General features: G+C 39.5%; 1 protein-coding gene across 2 annotated transcripts in view; it reads left to right on the forward strand.

Moving 5' to 3' along the window:
• The window catches only part of DEPTOR (DEP domain containing MTOR interacting protein), a 78,862-nt gene that overhangs the window by 16,271 nt on the left and 41,313 nt on the right, over positions 1 to 21,278 (forward strand). For both annotated transcript variants that reach the window (XM_027726948.2, XM_039382181.1), the window contains 3 exons: positions 10,757 to 10,935; positions 13,281 to 13,404; positions 18,831 to 19,009. In XM_027726948.2, coding sequence (XP_027582749.1) covers positions 10,757 to 10,935; positions 13,281 to 13,404; positions 18,831 to 19,009 — 482 coding nt within the window. The remainder of the gene's footprint in view (positions 1 to 10,756; positions 10,936 to 13,280; positions 13,405 to 18,830; positions 19,010 to 21,278) is intronic.

Consider the following 21,278-nt stretch of genomic DNA (forward strand, 5'->3'; position numbering starts at 1 on the left):
TAATGACTGTCCAGTTAATCCCTGTCCTTTCAGTCAGCCACATAAGGACTGTTGCATGTGTGCACAGTAAAAATGAAAAACAAGGAACGCCCCATGGCAAAAGCAGGGAAGCATGCTCAGAAATGTGGACATCTCTCGTTATACCTACAGCTCCTGAGCTTTGGCAAACAAACAGAGAATGTATATCTGCATATGTACTTTTAATAAAAGCTTTAATATAAACAGCAAATGTTTTCATATAGGCAGCATTTGAACTTTTGTTTTTTGCAGCTGACATGAACCAGGACTTTAGAAAGGCTGTGAGTCTTGGTATGGTGCTTTCAAAGGCCAGCCTCTGATACTCTTTCTTCCTGTAGTATTCCCAAGATCGTTTGCAGATAGCAGTGTAAATCATGTAATTATAAAACATTAGACTGGAAGGTCTTTTGCAGAATATTATAACACTTAATCCTTTAGTATATTTATTACAGTCCTCTGAAAGTCATTTCAGTTCTTGTCGTAAGTAACAATTAGAAAATTTTTCTTCAAAACTTTGTCTAATTCTTACATTCTCTCAGCATCTCTTAAATAGCTTTTCTTGCTTTCTTCTTTCAGCTCATTTGAAAGATTATCAACAGCAATTCTCTTCTTCTCATTTTCTGTCTAGATAATGCCAGACTCCCAAGCCAGTATCTTTTTCTCTCTGGTCATGAGACTGGCTTATCATTTCTCATACTAGAGTAGTTCTACATCATTGCAACTATTTGAGCTCATTGTTCTGGAATGACATGGCATAAACAAAACACAATATTTAGATGATGTTCTGTAGTATCATATACAATGACATGAGCAACTGGACTTCACATCATTTCTGGAAACATCTCATGTAATACAACCTAAGGTTGACTTTGGTTTTTATATGGTCTCTGCCTGTTTTCAGCCTGTTGTCAGTGCAAGTTTCACTACAGCATATTCAACTATTTCTTACTTTCTGTTGCTTTCAGCCTCTGAGTTTCCAGATTTCAGCAAAGCATTTTGTTGTTAGTGCAGAGCCTTACATTTTATAGTCTTACCTGTTCCTCCATTTCTATTTATGCACAATTTAATCACCTCTAGGTATTCCAGTCAGATGGAACACTTACTTTAAGTGTTTAAAAATTTGAATCAGTCCCAGTTTTATTTTGCAGTTTAGTGGTCAACCACTGGATTTCAGCAACCTCTGGAAGACAGTGAACTCTCTTGCATCACGTCTTCTGTCAGTGTAGCATCCTGCATATTGTGGTAATGCCAGCTGTAGGAGGTAAAAAAAATGAATCAGTGCCACAATGCTGTAAGATTTTTTTAAAAAAGAAATTCAATACAGAATGCCTTTTTTTAGTGAGTACCTTTCCACTTAAAGCTATCACAACTTCCTTCAAAATAAAAATAAATTCCAGTAATACAGTTATACTAAAGATGAAAAAAAGGAAGATATTAATTTAGAATGGAAAGAGATAAACAAAGTTGGATGGTTTTAATACAGCCTACTCTATATTGAAATAGTATTGCATCTACATTCATTTTAAGGTGAACCTACATATTTGTGGGAAATGAGTAAAAAGTCCTTGAGTTGTAGCCTCAATATAAAATCATGTTTGTTGACAATAGTACATAACACTAAGTATTTTATTACTCCTTTTATTACCTGTCAGGTACTTACTCTCTGTGCTTGATGTCGTTCATGATTACACAGCACAGTGTTTGGATAAGAGTTTTGTGTAGCGATGGAAAACACTTGGTAAAAGCAGTTGGGATATTACTGCAGTATGAAGCATTATTAATGATGAAGGCAGATTTTTTTTGCTTTAAGCAGGGTTGCCAAGGACTGCTGAAAGAAGTCCAAACAGTTGGTGCTCCTCTAAGAAGCATAAAATATCAGGGAGAAGATCTCCTGCATGTATGCGGCTCTCAGGTTGAGAGCAGCCATGCCTGGAAGGACTTTGAGCTCAGAGATTACCCAAAGCCATATAATGTCCCAGCAAAACTATTTGTCACTTATTGACAGGGTGGGAGAAATACCAAACTGCACTTGAGATTAGGCACTTGACTGATTTCACTTCTCCCATGGATTTCTTGGGTTATCTCTGGCAGATAAGACCCCCTTTTACTGTTTGCACTGCAGACCTGTTCAGTACTGTGGTGCTTCCTAGGCATTACAGGTTTGCTCTTCCCAGATGTGCTGAGAGATGGGTGGGTGAAAAGACCTCCCTGTTTCTCAGGCTGCCTGAAACTTGCTGCACGGACTGCAAGTGACCAAGGTCATACTCAGCTTTTCTCTCTGGATAAGTGTAGAAGAGATGTCAGCCTTGCTGCATAAGGGACCTCAGCCTGTAGCTTCTTTTGGCTTCCCTACCTCCTTGGGGCACAAGGTGCATCCAAGAGAGGAGCTTTCACACAGCAGGGCTTTCTGGTACTCACAGCCCCTTGTGTCCTTGCTGCAGCCCCTCTTCTTGACTCCAGTGATGCAGACCTATAGTTCAGCGTCCTATTCCCCAGATCCCAGTCTGTCTCTCCAAGATCCTGAATGGCAGTGCTAGCAGCAATAGCTGTAGCAGTAGGGCTTGTGCTCTTTGACCTGTACTTGCCCTGTTTAGCCCATTTAGCATTCAAAGGAAAGTTCTCCTCCTCCAGCCATGTTACTGAGATAACAGGTCTGCATTCCCTGACAAAAATTTCATTGATTTTCACTGGCCTCCCTTGAGACCTACACTGCTCCTTCCTAAGTTTGCTATCCATAAAATAATTCATTTATTGAGAGGTATTTTAGCATAAGTCTACAAGAGGTGCTGGGCTTATGGCTACCCTGTTAATCCAGTCAAGGAATGTCTATAGCAACAGTTCTCCTGTGGTTTCTGGTCTGCACTTTGAAATTTTAGTGGTTTATGGTAGAAGTCTTCAGTATAGATTTGGGAAGACATCATTGAGAAAATTATTATTGATTTGGTAAGCCTAAGAATATCCTTGCAATGGAAACACAGAAAAGTAATGTGGAGAAAATATGGTTGATGGATATGAGCAAAGATGGCTTGCTCTTCAGTGGAGAGTCCATCAGTTCTTTTGGGGATCCACACAGTAGTATCACATAGACCTGCATACATGCATCCCATGGTGCATCCCAGCTCATCCTACATGAGTGAGAAGCACAGTTATATTTGACTTCTCTGTAGAGAAGGAGAACTATGAGTTGCTCAGTTCTGACAGCTTCAGCCCAGAAAGCAAACAGCTGGAGCGAGACAGGCAGACTTCCACTTTCCTTATGACTAGGGGCAGGTGAAATAATTACTTGCCTGTATTCTGTGTTTTCATCTTTGTAAAATATGGTTTTATGCTTTCCAGCAAGCCAGAAGCTCTCAAGGTTCAAGCGCATAGGCAAGTAGATTTATATTATTCATGTTTGTACACAATTTACTTAAAAGTGAAATGCAAATGAAATGGCTTGGCAGGCAGGGGGATCAGCCGCTTCACAGCTTCCGTTGCTTTTACAAAGGGTCTCTAGTTTTATGACAGATTATTACAAACACACAGATATAATTTTTCTTCAGTCTGGAGTACTGAAAGGGAGCCTGTGGCTCTGAATTTCTGGCCTGAATTTATGGGCTGAAAGAGTGTCTCCAAGACACATCATTTTGATTTCATCCCAGACCCTGAGCCATGACTGTGGCTGTTCCCCAGAGTTTGCTTTGATCCCTAACAGTATTACTAAAATGTTATGAGTACTGGGGATGTCCCTGTGCATGCTTGGTTGTGGGCTTAGTGACCTTAGTGCTTTCTGAATGCATAAAAAAAGACCTCATTAAAGAGGCAGCCACAGTGTTTTATTTAAAGCCACGGGGGCACTGGTGAACCATCACTTCTTTGAAAGCTTTAGGATTTCCTCTGCAGTGCACCCAGAGATGGTTTACCTGAGGTCTTTCTATCTGGCTCTGTGTTCTGACATCTCTTCACATTGACTACATGGCTGTGGGCAAAAAAGTGGAGATAAACACAGTGACGAGAACTGGTATCAGGGGCTCCTTTGAAGACAACCTCTCTAACCCCATTTGAGATGTTAGAATTCCTTCTCTGCCACAGCTACTGACACAGAAATATTTTCATCCTATTTCCAGTATGACCCCATGTTTTAAAGGGTATTCTAGCTCCTGTGAATATCAAGTAACAAAACTAAGTGATTGCAGAGCTGAAGCATAAATAGAAAGAGGAACGTTCAGCGGTGAAATGCTGACACTTCAGCTGAGACTTGGCAAGCCCAGCTGGAAATGCTTGTCCCAGCAACACACACTACATTCACAGAGTACCTTCATGATCGCCTCTGTGTAAAAAGTTCATATCCTCATGACCTATTTTATTTTTTTGCTGACAGTGCAGTGGCAAAAGTTTAGTGTAAAGGACATTTCAAGTAGTTCTGTATTTTCCTAGGTCTGTGTATATACAAAAATGCTGCCTTATGCTCATTTATTTTGTAATTAATTGGGTCTGCAACTGACTTGTGAGGTTTAAATTTCAGTGAGACCTATGCTTCTAAGTCACTGAGACACTTTGGAAAATGCCATCTTTTGTAAGATGCCTATGCTGTAGACAGGTCATATGCTTATGTTCAGAAAACAGCCAAAGTTTGTGACCTCTGGGCAGATACAAAACTGTTCTGTTTCCAACAGAAAGGGGCAATTCTACCTGCCAGTGGCACACCTGTGATAACCCTTGAGAAGAGGTGTGAAAACCCCATGTTCTTTAGCCACCATGAATTGTCCTCATCTTTGTCAGGATACTTTTTCTATCTGTATATGTTTCTCCCTAAGGATGTTGTGACTTGTTTTTCTTGGAAATAAGTAAATCCTTCTCTTACAGAAGTTCCAAGTACAGGAAACTTGTGAAAGAATTTGAGAGTGGCAGAAACCACTTGCACTGCTTTGCCTTCTTGCATATCACTGTTAATTTTGAAGGGATCTAATATGGTTTTGTTCAGAGTTTACCAAATTTGATAGAATTGTAGTAGTTCAGTGAATGCTGACTGGCAGTGCTCCATCTGGGATAGTCACTGAAACCAAAGTGTAACACATCAGTAACCCATGAGCATGCTAGAACTCAGCAGCAGCAGTTGAGCACTCTGAGGCAGGATGTGCTTTGTGCCATGACCAATTACAACATCAATGTGTATTGTTCAATAATTAATAAATTCTGCTAACAATTTCCATTTTAAATTATCTCTTCACTGGTGTTTTGTCCTTCTATTAAAAAAAATAATATTGTTCTCAATGATGTGTTCTGTGATATAGATGATATATATATGACATATAGTATAGATGATTACTGACTACAAAATATCATAATGAAAATATTGTATGTCATTTGCATATATGTTTTATTTCTATATATCATATATATACGTATGCGCACATATACATATTTATACACACTTTGAAACCAAGCCATATATATGTTGCTTAGCTTCACGAAGGGCAGGTCTTGACTGACCAACCTGGCGGCTTTCTGTGATGGAATAACTACATCAGTGGACAGGGGAAGGGCTGCAGATGTCATTTGTCTGGATTTTTTAAGGGCCTTTAACAGAGTCCACCACAACATTCTTCTCTCTAAATTGGAGAGAGATGGATTTGATGAGTGGGCTGTTCAGCTGATGAGGAGTTTGTTGGAGGGTCACATCCAGAGGGTAGTGGTCAATGGCTCTATGTCCAGATGGACACTGGTGATGAGGGTGTCCCTCTGAGGTCCATACTGGGAGCAGTACTGTTTATTATCATCATCAGTGGTATCAAGTGCACCCTCAGCAAGTTTGCAGATGACACCAAGCTGAGAGCAGTGAATGACACACCTGAGGGACAGAATGCCATCCAGAGGCACCTGGATAAGCTTGAGAAGTGGGTCCATGGGAGCCTAATAAGGTTCAACAAGGCCAAGTGCAAGGTGTATGCCTGGGTCAGGGCAACCCCTGCTATATCAATACAGGCAGTGGGATGAACAAATCAAGAGCAGCCCTGCTGAGAAGGACTTGGGGTGATGGTGGATGAAAAGATGGACGTGACGTGACAATGATGTGACTCTTGGGGATGGTCTAAGGGTTGGACTTGATAATCCTTGTGGGTCCCTTCCAACTTGTCATATTTTGTGATTCTGTGACTCTGTAATGTGTGATTGCAACCCAGAAAGACAATCGTATTCTGGGCTGCACCAAAAGCAGTGTGGTCAGCAGGTCAAGGGAGGGGATCCAGCCCCTCTGCTCTAGTGAGACCCCACCTGGAGTACTGTATCCAGCTGGGGTCCTCAGCACAGGAAAGACATCAGTGTGTTGGAGTCAGTCCAGAGAAGGACCATGAAGATGATTAGAGGGATAGAGTACCTCTTGTGAAAACAGAAGAACAGCCTGCGGAAGAGAAGGCTCCAGGAAGACCTTATTGTGGCCTTTCAATTCTTAAAGGGGGCTTAGAAGAAAGATGTGGACCTACTTTTTAGTAGGGCCTCTTGCAATACAGTAAGGGGTAGTGGTTTAAATTAAAAAATGGTAGATTCAGATTAGATATAAGGAAGAAATTTTTTGTGATGATGGTGGTGAAATACTGGAACAAGGTGCCCAGAGGGGTGGTAGATGTCCCATCCCTGGAAACATTCAAGTTTAGGGTGCAGGGGCTTTGAGCAACTTGATATAGTGGAAAATGTGTCTACTCATTGCAGATGGGTTGGACCAGATGACCTTTAAAAGCCACAACTAAAACACAACCCAAGCTGTTCTACAATTCATTGATATATGCATTTTTATGTGTGTGTATGTTTCAGGAATGTTAAAAAAGGTGAATGAGTGGAGCTCCATATGAAAGTCTTTGTACCATCTTGTCTATTTAGAGTGTCAGGGACCAACCTGTTCTCTGCATATTGTTCCTGAGCCTTGCTAGGATAAATGTAGGGACTATATCGGATGTACTAGGAAATGGCAGATAATTTATTCAGAAAATTACCAGGAAGAGCAGGAGGTTTTTAGGGTTCTTTTCATGCATAGAAATCAGGATTGGATAGTGCTTTGGAAGATCTATGTTAGCCGAGCCCAAACTACTAGACTTAATAAAGGGAAATAGCTGGGTGAGATATTTGGACCATGGTCCAGTTAATGATATATTTACTGTCTTTATCCAGCAGGCTAGCCTTTTCTGGGTTTAAAAGTAAAGCTAAACTCCTGTGCAGGCACTGTCTCTTAAGTCCTTATCCATTGGTCCAGAAAAAGATGCAAGAAACTTCAAAATGTGTAATGTCCCTGGTGGAAATAAAAATGTCCCTGTTGGTTGGAAACAAAATGCAAGTTTCATGTAGCTGCAAGAGCAGTTTTGTCCCAAGTTAGTGCCTGATCCTTCATTTCTAGGCAAAGATTTAGATTTTTCCATTATCTTGACTTTTCTGACAGTTACCAAAGAAAATGCCTCTCAACAAATAGCATTGTTCCAGATAGCTCTGAACACACATACTGCAAATCAGAAGCAGCGTTTTCCAGGTTATCCTGTTCCATGCTACGGAGGAGGAAGGCACTTCTGTTTGGAGCAAGAGTCCCTACATGTTGTTAATTAGGAGCAACTCCTGTTTGGACAAGCCCCCAGGAAACTGTTCTGGCATGCATGCTTGCAAATACAGCCTGTCTTTATTTGTTGTAAGCATGACTAAGAGTCATGGATATCAGTTTGTAAATATTAAAGGGTTGCATATGCCTATTACAGTTCACAGGCAATTGCTCAAATGCTTTTGATTTCGCATTGTTTTTCTCCAGGTAGAGCAGACTGTGGCCCCTTGTGCAAAATCTGGCAGGTAGTCTTGACCGATGCATGGAATTATGTATGGATGATGTGCTCGTGTACATAAGATCGTTTTCTGGTGTTCAGCTATTAAGTTGTAGAAAGAGGGTCAACTTTTTGAAGGCTTATTGAGTCAAAGTGTCTCCCCATTTACCCTTGTTGTTTGCCCTCTCCTCCCCTTCTCCTCTCAAGCTGGTCAGGATTTGTCAGTCAGCTAATTCTCCTAATCAGCTCTTGAGAAAAACTTTTTCTAGTGAGAGAAATATGTTTGATGTTAGGTCTTTTCCAGTCATCATGTAGACTAGCTGACGTAAAGTGATTAATGTTACTTAAAGGGAAAAACATCAAGGACTTTGAGTGAGAAGCCTGTTTCCCAGTGCCAAGGGATAAAGAATTTACGACTTCATGTGGGCATTGGCTCCAGTATAATTGCATTCACCGGTGCATTTCATTCCTTTTTGACCCATTTGATTTATCTCCTGATAAATACTTATGAACACAGACACATTTTTTGAATTCCTGCCTAAACTTTTGATTTGTATACTGCAATATATGCTCAATAACTTTATCTTAGACTTCTGTATTTGTAGCTTACCCTGGATACAATGCCAATTTACTGAGCTACTTCTCCTCCATATAGTTTGATTTTTAGCAGGTTTGTAGGGGTGAGAGAGCCTTGACAGAGAGAACAGCATACATCACCAAGGACAAAACCTGTTCCCCTTCTGTTCTTTATTCCAAATAAATTAGCATGGCCATAATTCAGTATGGATACAATTGATATAGACTGCAGCAAAGGTTCCCACATCCATTGTAGATAAATTTGTTTTTTCAGGCTTCTTGAGGCTTATGTGGTCATGCTGTCATTGACTTAATGATTTTATAACCTCTTAGCAAATTCAGATCCACTTTAGCTAGTGGGTGGAAGTAATTAAGATTATGACATTTTTATGAGTTTTATGAATATAGGCAAAAAGGCATATACAGAGACTTTGTGAATGGTCTGAATGAGTAAAAAGATTGTAGTGGGAACTTGTGTCTTTTGATGTGGCAGAGAAATTGAAATATTTATAAGCCCACCAACTGCAGGAAAGCCTGAAGTCAGAATTGAAGACCTAGATGCTCATTTCTGGGGCTCTTGGCTGACTTGTTTGTGGAATGCCAGACCAGTACTGTTACACTCCTGTGCAACATGTGGACAAAGAAGGTGGTTTCCCTCTTGTAGCAGATGAACTGCAGCCATTTAGACTTACACAAAGCTGGGTTGAGCTGTCTGCATACGTATTATACACTCTTTTTATAATTTTGTTCTTGCAGATTATTGTGTGACATAAGACTGGATGAACATTAACAGAATCTGGAATGTATTTTAATTGTGAATCTCCATCAGACATACTGATAATTGCATGTTCTATAATTAAAACTGTGTCGGCTTTTCTTTCTGAGCATGGCAACAGCTGTTAGAGCACATCTGGAAAATGTGCTATAAGCAAAGATATTTTAGCTCAGAGAATTTCACAATGCCTGGGATATTAATCAGCATTTCTTTACAGAATACTAATCTGATTTATCAGTATTTTTAATATAAAACTCTTAGATTTTTTAATGATGTTTGCAAAGATGGTTTTGAATTAACATCAGATTGGCCATTCCAGTGTCGTTCAAGGCTAAATACTGCAGAACAGAAACATTGCTTTGCTACTATTTTTAGGTAGATGCCTACATAAGCCTTGTCTAATGCCCTAATATTACTTTCTTCACTGATTTCAGCCAAATATTTTCCCTTTTTTTAATTCTAGAGCGAAAATATTGTTTCATACTGGAATCACATTGAGAGGAAAATTGCTCTGTGCTTCTTGAGGCTCGTGTTAACACTCTTCTGTGTTATCACCCTTGTACCCCCTACAATTATTGTAGCATTGCTCAGGACCCTTTGAAGTCAGTGAGAGTATTTACAAGGTAGGATCCTGGCCACTTGGAAATGAACAGCAATGTTTCTGTTTGTGACAGGAGCCCAAGCATTATGGTTTCTGTGCTTTCCTCAGAACTGGGGTATAGGCATGGCACTACAAAAAGATTTTCTGATATGATTCATTAAAATGGAACAAGAAAGCATAAAACTTAAACAAAACTTTAGAAACCTCTATCCGTAAATTTATTGGTAATGTTGCTTATTTTGTTTATTTAGAAAATAAATTACTAAAAATAAAGATGCAGAACCCCAGAACCTTTATTAACAAGATATTACTCTAATCAGGATCTAGCATTCTGACCCAAACATCTCAAAAACAGCCAGCCAACTTGCTTTCAAGATGATGGGGGAGATTTTGCAGCTAGAGAGCATTTGCCAACAGGTCCCCAAGTGACAAATCAGTTCTTGATTTGAAGTAGGAGGCAGCTTTTTAATGACAGATAGCATTGTGTTGGAACAGCTTCACACCTGAATTTTAAATCATAAATGCTATGCTTGTTGTGCAGCTGGAGGCAAAATGCAGTTACCCAACCAAGGGAGAAACTACAACTGAAAAAATGAATGAGATAAAAAAGAAAAAAGAATCCACAGCAGTGGTACTATAAAATAAAGGAGTAACATGGAACGTATAAGAGATAATGTGGGAAAATTAATTCCAAATTATTGGCAGTTTAATTGACCTACAGGAAGTATTTTAATGGATTTAGTATGCTGTTCTGTTCTTCAGTTTTTAAACTTTTCCACTGAGCAGAAAACAAGTTTTTTCAATTATGGAGTTTAAAGTTGTAACAAATGGTTGCTGTGGGTTTCCTGGTTGTGAGATACCAGCAGTGGAAGTGTGGCCGGGTCCCTTCCTATTCTACCCTTCAAAGCCCATCCTTTGAGCAGGGCTTGAGTGCTGCTCCGCTCTTGTCCTAGTCTTTCTAGTTACAAAGGTTCTTTGCAAACGATACTCAGAAGGTGATTTGACCCCCAGGCTCCGACTGCATGAAGAAAAGGTCATTAAAGATCGGCGGCACCACCTCAAAACGTACCCAAACTGCTTCGTCGCCAAAGAGCTGATCGACTGGCTGATTGACCACAAAGAGGCCTCTGACAGAGAGACAGCCATTAAACTGGTGCAGAAATTACTGGATCACAGCATTATCCACCATGGTGAGTGCAATATCAGCTGCTAAAAAGTTCTAAGCTAAATTTTATTGAGTGTTTGTGAAACAAAGGGAAATCCCACTCCTGCTCTTCGACTGAGTATAGGACAGGTAGGATTCTTTCCCTGCCAGAAATAGAGCACCTCCCTTGGACTATGCTGATGTGCAAGGTCCCCTGTGTCCTGAAGGACATGAGAGGCTGAAGAGGTGTGGAGTGACCCAAGGTAGCAGGGTAAGATACTGGAGACTGTGATACTGCTTCCCTGCCTCCAGAGCAGCCCCAGCTGGATTGTGCCCCACCCCCTCTACTTGCTGCCCTCACATCCCTGCTCCGAAGAGCACAGCTCTCCAGCTGAAAAACCCATCTGAAGAATCAGCCAGCAAAAAAAAGATCATTTTTCTCACGTGGATTAGTTCCCTGTCCCTGTCCCTCACACCAGCTGCGCAAACATTAGTGCTGGTACAGCTGCAAGAAGTTAGCGGTCCGGCTGTGCCCTGATTAATTTTCTCCGAAACTTGTTGTCTATTTGAGATCTGTTCCTTTCAGCTTCTTGAATAACAATTTATGCTGATGAAAAGGAGACTTCCAATTCAATGGTAGCATTTAGTTGCCTTTTGGGGCACAGAAAGGCTGGGAAGCACACAAGCGAAGAAGACCCAAGGCCTCGATTTCAAGCCTATAGTATTACCCATATCAAAAAGGCAAATGTACCGTTTGTTTCTTTTTAAAGAGAAAACTGAGTGACTGCGAACAAACAAATGCTGACTTTATGCAGAGGTCATTGTATGTGCAGCAATGCTGCTGCTATCTGCAGTACATTAACAACACCTTAATTAGAGTCAGAAATGCACATATTGAATGACTGCCACTTCTACAGCTTCTGCTTGGCTATTAAATGAAAATTCTGTGTAGTTATGGAAACTGGAACTCATGGTAGATAGTTAAAGAATAAAGTAATTATAGGGTATTCAAATCTGACTACTTAATCCTCTATTGAGAAAATGTCAGTGAAGAGTTGCGTGGATGCCTGAGTGACTTAATTTAATTGAGCAATAGAGGCTTTATTGCTGAATGCTTGTTTAAAGCTCTAACAACCTCAAAGTGTTTTCTACCACAGGATCCAATTGCACATTGTAGCTTCCACATGAATTTCATATATATGTGTGTGTATATATTACAAATGGAACAACTGTTTCTTGGAGATTTTTGTATATTACACTCTAGTAAAATAGTTTAGAAAGTGAGCTAGGGTAGGCAAATTCAGGGAGGTTCAATCAGGTTCTGCAGGATGCTTCAGCTCCCGTATCAAGTGAAAGAGGTACCAGATTCTGCTTCTATGGTGCAGAATGTACCCTATGTATATAGGCTGACAGGAGGACCCCTGGTGGTCTAGTGGTTAGAATGTGGCGCTCTCACTGCCGCGGCCTGGGTTCGATTCCCGGTCAGGGAACTCCTCCGGGCAGATGGAGCTCGTAAGGCCATCCATCTAAGAGAAGGTCACTCTAAACTCTACGTCCTGAGGACCTCGTTGCCACCGTCCAAGCTTGCTCAGCCCCGGCAGATGAACCTTAGGTTTAAAGGGTGGGCTCAGTTCAGCGCACACTGTGTCTCACCTAAAAAAAATCCACTGTGCAGGCTCGAAGGGTAATGACCTTTCCCAAATCTTCGTTCGCGAAGACTGGCCATGAATATAGGCTGACAACTCTGTTAGGAGCAGCTTGCTTGGGATGGCTCCCATCAGTTTATGCCCTTGATGGGACTCTGTTCTGCATTTACAAGAGCCCATCATCAGCTGCTGTCTTACAAACCTAATTTGGCATTTCCCAGTGTGCTCCTTATTGTACCCACCATTTGCTAGCTGGTATGGCAGAGCAATTGAGACAATTTGAAGAGGGAGAAGGCTTTGATTTTAACTGTTTCTTTAGTGAGTCTCAGGTTTCCTACAGCATTGCTAACTGATACTAATAACTTTAAGAAGTTTGACAAACCTTAAATTATTGGGCATTCTACCCTGGCGGCCTTTTAAACAAAGAAGCCAACAGACTGTTTTCAGCAAGAGGTGTTCTGAGTATGTAGCAGATGGATGCTTTTTTGTTCTTTATTTTTGCAGCAATACTCACAAAACTGACAAACACTAATCTCCCTCATCTTGAAATTTGGTTACCTGTCTGAAAGTTTTCTCCAGCCTTTCACTGGTTATTAGAACAGGGCAAAGTTGTTAGCTCAGAAATACAGGGGGTTAGACTCTATATGTGCTTGCTTTGAAGTTCAGCAGCGGTACCTGGTAAATGGATCCTCAACTCCTTAACATATATGTGATTGTTTTTTTATTTAATTATTTTATGTTTCAGTCTGTGATGAGCATAAAGAATTCAAGGATGTCAAACTGTTCTACCGCTTCAGAAAAGATGACGGGACGTTTCCACTGGACAATGAGGTGAAGGTGTTCATGAGAGGACAAAGACTGTACGAAAAGTATGTTGAAATCTATTCTGTAAAAGTAATTACTAAAGGATGATTTGTCATATGAAAGCATAATCATAATTCCTAAAGCATTAGTACATCAAAATGCATGGAGCAAGCAGCTACTTATCTGTGTAGACACCATATCTGTGTAGACACTTATACACTTATCTGTGTAGACACCAGCTTCATAAAGAGGTATATTTTAAATTGTAAGTGAAATTAATCTTTAGTGTTCCAGTATACAAAGTTTCTACATCCGAAAAGTTATATTAAAAGTAGTTTAAAATTATGATTTGAAACAGATTATTATGCGTAGATACTGAATATCCCACTGGATTACTTCCATTAAATAACTAGATAGCTTAACCAGACTTCATAATGACATTTTTATTCAGGATGTGGAGATTTTGACTTTCAAGCAGAGAGAATAAAATGCATGTTAGCATATGCTACAAATTAATGCAAAAGTTGTGATGTGTAATTTACCAAAAAGCTTGAAGTATTGCTCTAGACTGAATACCACCCACTCTCCTGCTTGCTTGGAGCAGAAGCCTGCAGCAGTCAGGAGAGATGCTGTGTTTTCTCACCAGAGAAAATTTGTTTCCCTCTTGAAAGAAAGCACTAAGGAAACTCCCAAGTTTAAAAGGTGATAATAAACATTATTTTCAAGGTTAGCTGCCTGTGAAGATCAGTTTGGTGAAAGAGCAATGAAACCAAAATATAAACAAGTAGTTGTAAATACCACTCCTTTTGTTGCCTCTATCATATAACATTTCCGGAGATACAGTGACTGTGACTATTTAAAGTAAAAAAATAATAAATTGTATAAGACATTAAAAAATGCACCACTGAAAAAAATCCTCTGTTCGATGCACTGGAACAGATGGATTGAATCAGCCTCCTCCAAAGTCTTCTGTGCCTTACTAAGCACAGCATTTGCTCCTTTAGACTCTGTAATATGCAATGCCTACAAGCCTGACCCATACTATAAAAAGCTGATTAGACTGTCTACAGTGGGTTTTTTTGTCTGTATTTCTATTCCCATTCTTCCATGAGAAAAATAATTTTTTGTTGGTGAGGCTGATTCTAGTCTTCTGCATGAAAGGAACCATGACACAAAGAACTCTGTTCTACCAGTATCTGCTTCCATCACCATTTCTCTGCATGGAGAACTATCCCCAAACCCATGTCTAGTGTCCAGTTTGTCCAACATGGTACTAGCAGAAAAATGTTCCTAACTGTAGAGATTGTTCCTATCTTAGAAAAGGAGTTAATGCCAAAACCAGCATCTGTATCTAAATATAGCAGCATCCTCACAAGGTGACTGCTCCTAGGCAACGTATCTGAAGGGTTCAGAAACTTTTAAAACCATCCCTGAGTGCTAAATATAGTATAGATTAAAAATACCTGGCATTTCAAAAACAGCTGGTGACAGTCAAAGCTAATCAAAATTCTCGGATCATCGGAAATATTTTATATTCATGGGAGATAAGAAGGCATACCTATCTGGGCTTCACTTTGTTTATTTTAGCAAATCTAGTGTGCAGAGATTTCAGATTCTATTTGGTTCCTTTGTCCATGCACACTTATTAACAACACCTTCACAGTTTCATTGGATACATTTTAAACTCAAAATCTAATGCTGAAAGTCAGACTACTACAGAAAGAGTTCTGCAGTGAAATGTGTGGATGTGTAATATATCCATTGTATCCGTTTGCTGATAGTGCTGAGAAAGAAAATATTAATTCAGTGCAATTAAAATAATTACTAAATGGCAACAACTGGAGGAAAGTACTCATGCACAAACATGAAGTCACTTACCAGCATATTCAGCTTGTTTATCAAAATGCCTGTGGGCCTAATTGCAAGAAAAATGCAACTATACCAAAGGCTATCTGTCCTAATCCAACACATTTTGGAAATCTGTGTCTAATTTTGTAGATGTTGCTTACCTTCACTAGGCTTTGCTAGTTTTAGATAGACATTATAATACTGTTTCTTCTCCACTCTCTGCATTAAGGCTGGAGTACTGCTACGTTCAGAAGCCAGTGTAGTTTGTGCTTGCCAAAATTGCAGACACGTTACTCAATACCAGCCCATGCAGATTTGTACCCTCAGTGAGTAAAATGAACAAAATGCTTTAGGAGGATCAGAAGGTTGTTGCATGGGAAGAGGAATGGATGGATTAGGCAGGTTCCCTGCATTTAGACAGTTGTTTTGAGTAAAAGCCTTGTTCTCTGCCCTGGGACATGGGAACATAAGGACTGTCCAAATGCTGAGGAGCTCCCTTTCCCTGTCTTTCCTGTCTCTCTTCTGCATGACCACAAAGCTCCTCGTAACCTGGATTCTCCTTTCTTGTGGCGTTACCACCTTCACCTGCTGTGGACATGTTTGGTGGCTGTACCCACATGATTAGAAGATTTTAAATCAGTCTCTGATTATATTGTCCCTTCATTTGCACTGGAAATCATAAATCAGTTCAGATTCCCTACACATCATTGCAAACTTTGGTAACCTTTCTGTGAACATGTTTTGAGGTTCAAGTTTATAACTAGACGTGAAACCCACTGGATTTCCTACAGTCTTGTCTGAAGTTGTTGAACACTTTATTAGGTCTGAGATTGGTATCAGTTTTCAAGCTCTACAGGACTGACCAGATAGATTGAATGAGAAAAACATGTTTCCTGTTCAACAAAACCCTCCCTGCAAATCTTAAATAAATCCAGCACAGACATTGCGTAGCTTAAAAAAAAAAAAAAAAAGAAAAACAAAAAAAAGTTGTGCAGATATCCTGTTTGTATGTTTACAATTCTCAGTAGGTTTTGGTCAGGCACACAAGATGTTGTTTCTGGTGCAGTTTAGGGTTTAGGAGCTGTCACTCATTTCATGATGCTGACAACCACTGAGTTTTTTCAACCAGATTTCATAGTGAAAGAAACGCAGATTTATGGTTTTAATTTCAGGAAATCTTTCAGATAATTTTGAGACTGCATTCTTTGAATCACTTTCATTTTAACTCATGAGCGGTTAAGTCACATTTATCCTCTAGTACAGTTATTTTGATAAAACAAGATTAAAGATTTCTTCTGAAAGGAGTCTGAATTTCAGTGTTTGACTAAATACATTCCAGTGTAGGATAACACCAGTTTTAGTAAGTAATATGTTTTGACATGAATAGCCTCATGTTTTCTTGAAACAAGGAAAAAATGGTAGAGTAAGAGGCAGTTTCCAGCTCTGGCTAATGAAAGGCCAGGTTTTTGACTGATGTAAATTGGTACAGCTTTGTTGACAGCCATGGAGTTACAGTGATTTACTTCAGTGAGTGATGTAAGTCTATGGATTGCTGTGTCTGGGTTTGTTAAACTGGCAATTTGTCGTGTCTGTTTGCTCACAAATCCGAATCCTTTGCAGCTATTCTGGGCACATGCAGAAGCGTGTGAAATGTCAAACTGAGCTTTTTTCCACTTGATATTTCTCCAGATTTCTTTTGTGGGTCTGTAAAGCTCTAAAAATTAGCATTACTTTTTCAAGGACCTCTCTATCTGCAGCTTCAATGAGCTGGTCAACTAATTACAGACTCATCAAAGAACAATTAACATAATCCTAAGGATTTTTTATTTGGTGCCTGCAGAGCCTGGGTAACCAGTTATGGGTAACCATGCAGCAGATGGTACAAAAAGACACAAGCTTTCAGTTTGCATTTTTTAATGGGAGTGAAAAAGCCTGGTGAACAAGACACATTTAAAGATACTCTCTTGGAGCGTATTAGGTCTGTATTAGATATGCAAAATGTGGGACAAAATGTTGCCTTGCATGCAGATGCTTGTAAATCAAAATATTAAAAAATAAGGTGCTGGAGTCAATACCTTGTCCCCTGTGGCTCATACTCTTGCTTTTGACCTCATCCCTGACTTCAGCTAATTTTGACTTTCTTAGTTCTTACTCAGCTCAGAGCTGCTGGCAATGACACATCAACATCTAAATGAGCAGCTCATTGTGCTGCCACTGACAAACAGCTGTGGCTGAGCAGCCTTTGCCTGGTTTGATGATCTGCTACCTGGTGGTCAGATCCAGTTAATTCAGGCTTCAGGTTAGTGCTGGTTAAAGTCAAGAGAAAAAATATTTCAGGTGAAATAACAGATGCTGGATCCAGTCAAACCTATTCACTGTAATTTCAAATGAAACTTCTCTCTGTTTTCTTATGGCACAGATTTTTCTGATGCTTCCCAAAGGAGGTGAGGTTATATTCTGTAATCCCTGGACATGCTGGCAGTTTAAGAAGCAGATGGCCCATGTATGGATTTACATGAATTTCAATTCCTTTATCAGAAGGTCAAAGATTAAGCACTTCCAGAATATGCTTGTTGTACTTTAGTTGTGCCCTTAATTTCAAAATAGTTGGTGAAGAGAGGGGACCTATTAGTCTTACATGAAAAAAATAACCATTCCATTTCTGAGCTGTTACTCTGAAAGTCTTACCACTAGTCTTATTATTAGCCTATAAGAAGTAAAATAATTATGAAGAAAAATCAGATTGGTAACTAAGGATGCTATGGTGCTCAGTCTTCCAACAAAACAAAACAAAAAGTGGAATTCTGTGTTAAAAGGAAACAATTCTCATTTTTTCTTTCAAACTGTCTTCTCTTTCAGACTTTCAACCTGACTTTTGCATTAATAGGCTTTTTTCTTCCTTTTTTTTTTTTTTTAATAGTGTGTCGTTTGCACAGATAACTTGAATAGAGAAGAATTTTATTAGTATATCCTTCAGCTATGTACGTGCCAATTGCTAGGGGATCTAGAGACATCTCATGGTGTTCCTCTGAACTCTGGTGTTACACAGAGCCAGCTGAGGTGCAGAGACTCTGAGCCTCAGATGTTAAAATGTGTTCAGGTGTGTAGCTCACTGACTACAGCTCCATGTAAATGTTGTACGCCCAATATTTATCAGCCACCCAAACCACAGAACTACTTTTTTTCCTCCTCTTGAATTTTTCTGCAGCTGTTTTAGAACTTATGGAGAGAGTTTTCAGATTCATTTAAATGACTTCGGGGCATAGTCCTGGTAAGTGTAAATATTAATTAGGAAGCTTTGAACACATTAGTCACATTCTAGGGCTTTTAAGATAATTTTTTTTCAAAGTTGATTATACAGTAACTTTTAGAGAACTTAGAGGACTAACTGGGGGACATGTGAAACTTAAAAATCTAATTTTCTTTTAGGTGAAAACACAAGAAAACAGTGACTTCACACAGGGATATATAGCCTAAATTTTTTGACTAAGCAGTTATAAATTGATAGCTTGAGGAGCAATTTAGTAAGTCAGTGAAAACTTCATATATGTTTGCTTAGTATCAGTGAGATTTGCCAGAATACGTCTTAAATTGCTTTTCTCAAGAACTGTTTTCCATACCAATTTCCCCCCCCCAATACCAGGCTGATGAGTTCTGAAAACACCCTTCTGCAAGCCAGGGAAGAGGAAGGAGTCAAGTATGAACGGACATTTGTAGCATCAGAATTCCTTGACTGGCTGATCCAGGAAGGAGAGGCCACGACACGAACTGAAGCAGAGCAGCTCGGCCGCAGGCTTTTGGAGCACGGAATTATACAGCATGGTGAGAAATTTACTGCCAAGTAGTAAAAGCTGCACTTACTGTAGCACTTTCTTCTGGTCAAATCAAGTGGAGAGGCCCTTGTCTTCTTGATCATAGTATGTTCTAAATGATTTCAGATAGGAGTCTGGGTAAAAGGCGGATTTTTTGAAAGCTCATTGTATTAATTCAGAAAATTCTGCCTCAAATGCAGAATACAGCTAGAATTTGAGATTGTATAATAACAACATAAGGATGTGGATGAAAATCAATTCTTCTACAGTTGTGGTAATTAACTTGTAGAACTTGCTATCAGCAATATTTATAATTGAGGTAAATAGCTTTGTAAGGATCAAATAGGGATTAGAGCCATAAATAAACTAAGTTCTCTGTGCAGAATAAAAATTTGAGGTTCTGTATATTTCCCTATTTGAAGACAAGAGCAGAGCACAATCTGATGCCAGAAAAGCAACTTTCTCTCTTGGTCATGTGGCAGAGTTTTTCTAGTATGTTTGTGCAAGAAAGAGGATATCTTTTGGTTGAAGTATTATTGTATTTGTCTTGCCCATATAACTTCTTTGAGGCAGGAATCAAATATTTCTTCATGGTCCAGCACAATGTGTCCGACGGATGCATCTTCCTCAAGAAGCTCCTTCCGTTAAGGGTGGAGGAGACAGAGTTTTCTCTCTATAATGCCCCAGGGGTGAAGACATGAACACCCCTGACACTAAACCCCATTTTACATGTTGCCATCATCTGCTCTCAGTGAAAGTTGCCCTGGGCATTTCCCACCATAAATGTGTTGCAGTGCCTCTGGAAGCAATGAAGGGGTGCCAGGAGATGACAGATCAAGCTGGCAGAATCTACATTGTTTAGTGCCCAACAGGAAAGTAATCAGATCCTGCTGTTCTGAGTGTTGTCACATCAACTCTAATTCTTACAGAGAACAAAAAATTGACAATATTAACAGGTTGTTAGTATAAAAGGTGGTAGGTTGCCTAGGTTGCTTGTTACTTTGTGAGAAAATGTAGTTTTAATGAATAGAGAAAAATGGGAGTGTAAATGACGTGTGCAGTTCTGTCATGGTTGTAATCATGCTCACATTATCTTTAACTTGCAATTACTGGGAGCTACTTCTGAATATTTACAGTAATCAGCTTTCAGTTCTATAATTACTCCTGTGCTTCCTATGATTTATAGGGTGCCAGCTGCTTGGAGCTTGATGGACAGGAAAGGTATGCCACCCCTCCTCTTTACAGCAGCAATGATTTCATTCCTATTTTTACGTGAGCATTTTCTCTATATTGCGTATGTGGTAAACTTTCCTTAAAAAAACCTCAAAAACCAAAAAAAACAACCAACCAACCAAAAAAAACCCCAAACAAACAAAAAAAAACAAAACAAAAAAACAACCAAACAAAACCCCAAAACAAAAAACAAACAAACAAAAAACCAAAGTGAAAAGTGATATTTATGCAGATATTTATATTTTTGCAGAGGAAATAAAGTCAGGACTTGACATTTAGTGCAAAGCTGGGTTTAGTTTGCTACTCAAATCTTTGCCACTTCTGCAGATTTATCTCCTGCCCATCCTCTTCTAGTAGTCAAGAGCATGTGTAAAGCACCCTTTTAGAAAGAGATTTGAACCTCATGAAGTAAAGGCACAGCTCTGGGAATTGGTTGGTTGCTGAGGAAGTGGCCTTCTCACTTGTCAATAGCAGGTTATCACTCCAAGGCACTGGTATCTTCCTCACTCAGCTTTTATTGGGACTAAGGTAACTCAGTGGGGAATTTCACACTGATTTGAGAGGGAAACTGGAAGTAAAGTAAAATTGAATTATGTTCTTGAGATTTATCCTTATGAGTAGACATGCTTTGTGCACACTCCTAAACAGGAGATTTCATTCTTCTCTGGATTTCACTGCAACAAGTTGTCTAGATAGTGTTAGGAATATTGATGAAAATACTAGCAGAATTAACACAGAGCTTTGGGGTTCAGCTTAGTAACTGGATATGATCTGTGTGTTTTGAAGATTCATGTAATGCTGACTTCCTCTAAAAAGGGAGCTCAAAATGGAAACTCCCAGTACAGAATTGGGCGTATAAACTGTGAAATGGCAGGAGCGGTATTCTCTCCCCAACACCCTCCCACCCATTTTACTGAGTTCTAGATCAAATTTAAAAACAAGACAGATATCTTTCTGTCTCTTAATACAGTAAATTGATTTCACCATACTATGCTTCCTTAATTTTGTCTCTCATCAGTAATACCAAAATGTTACTTGACACTAAT

The sequence above is a fragment of the Pipra filicauda genome, unplaced genomic scaffold (assembly GCF_003945595.2).
Source record: "Pipra filicauda isolate LSUMZ 115617 unplaced genomic scaffold, ASM394559v2 scaffold25_size4600443_pilon, whole genome shotgun sequence".
Taxonomy (NCBI): Eukaryota; Metazoa; Chordata; class Aves; order Passeriformes; family Pipridae; genus Pipra; species Pipra filicauda.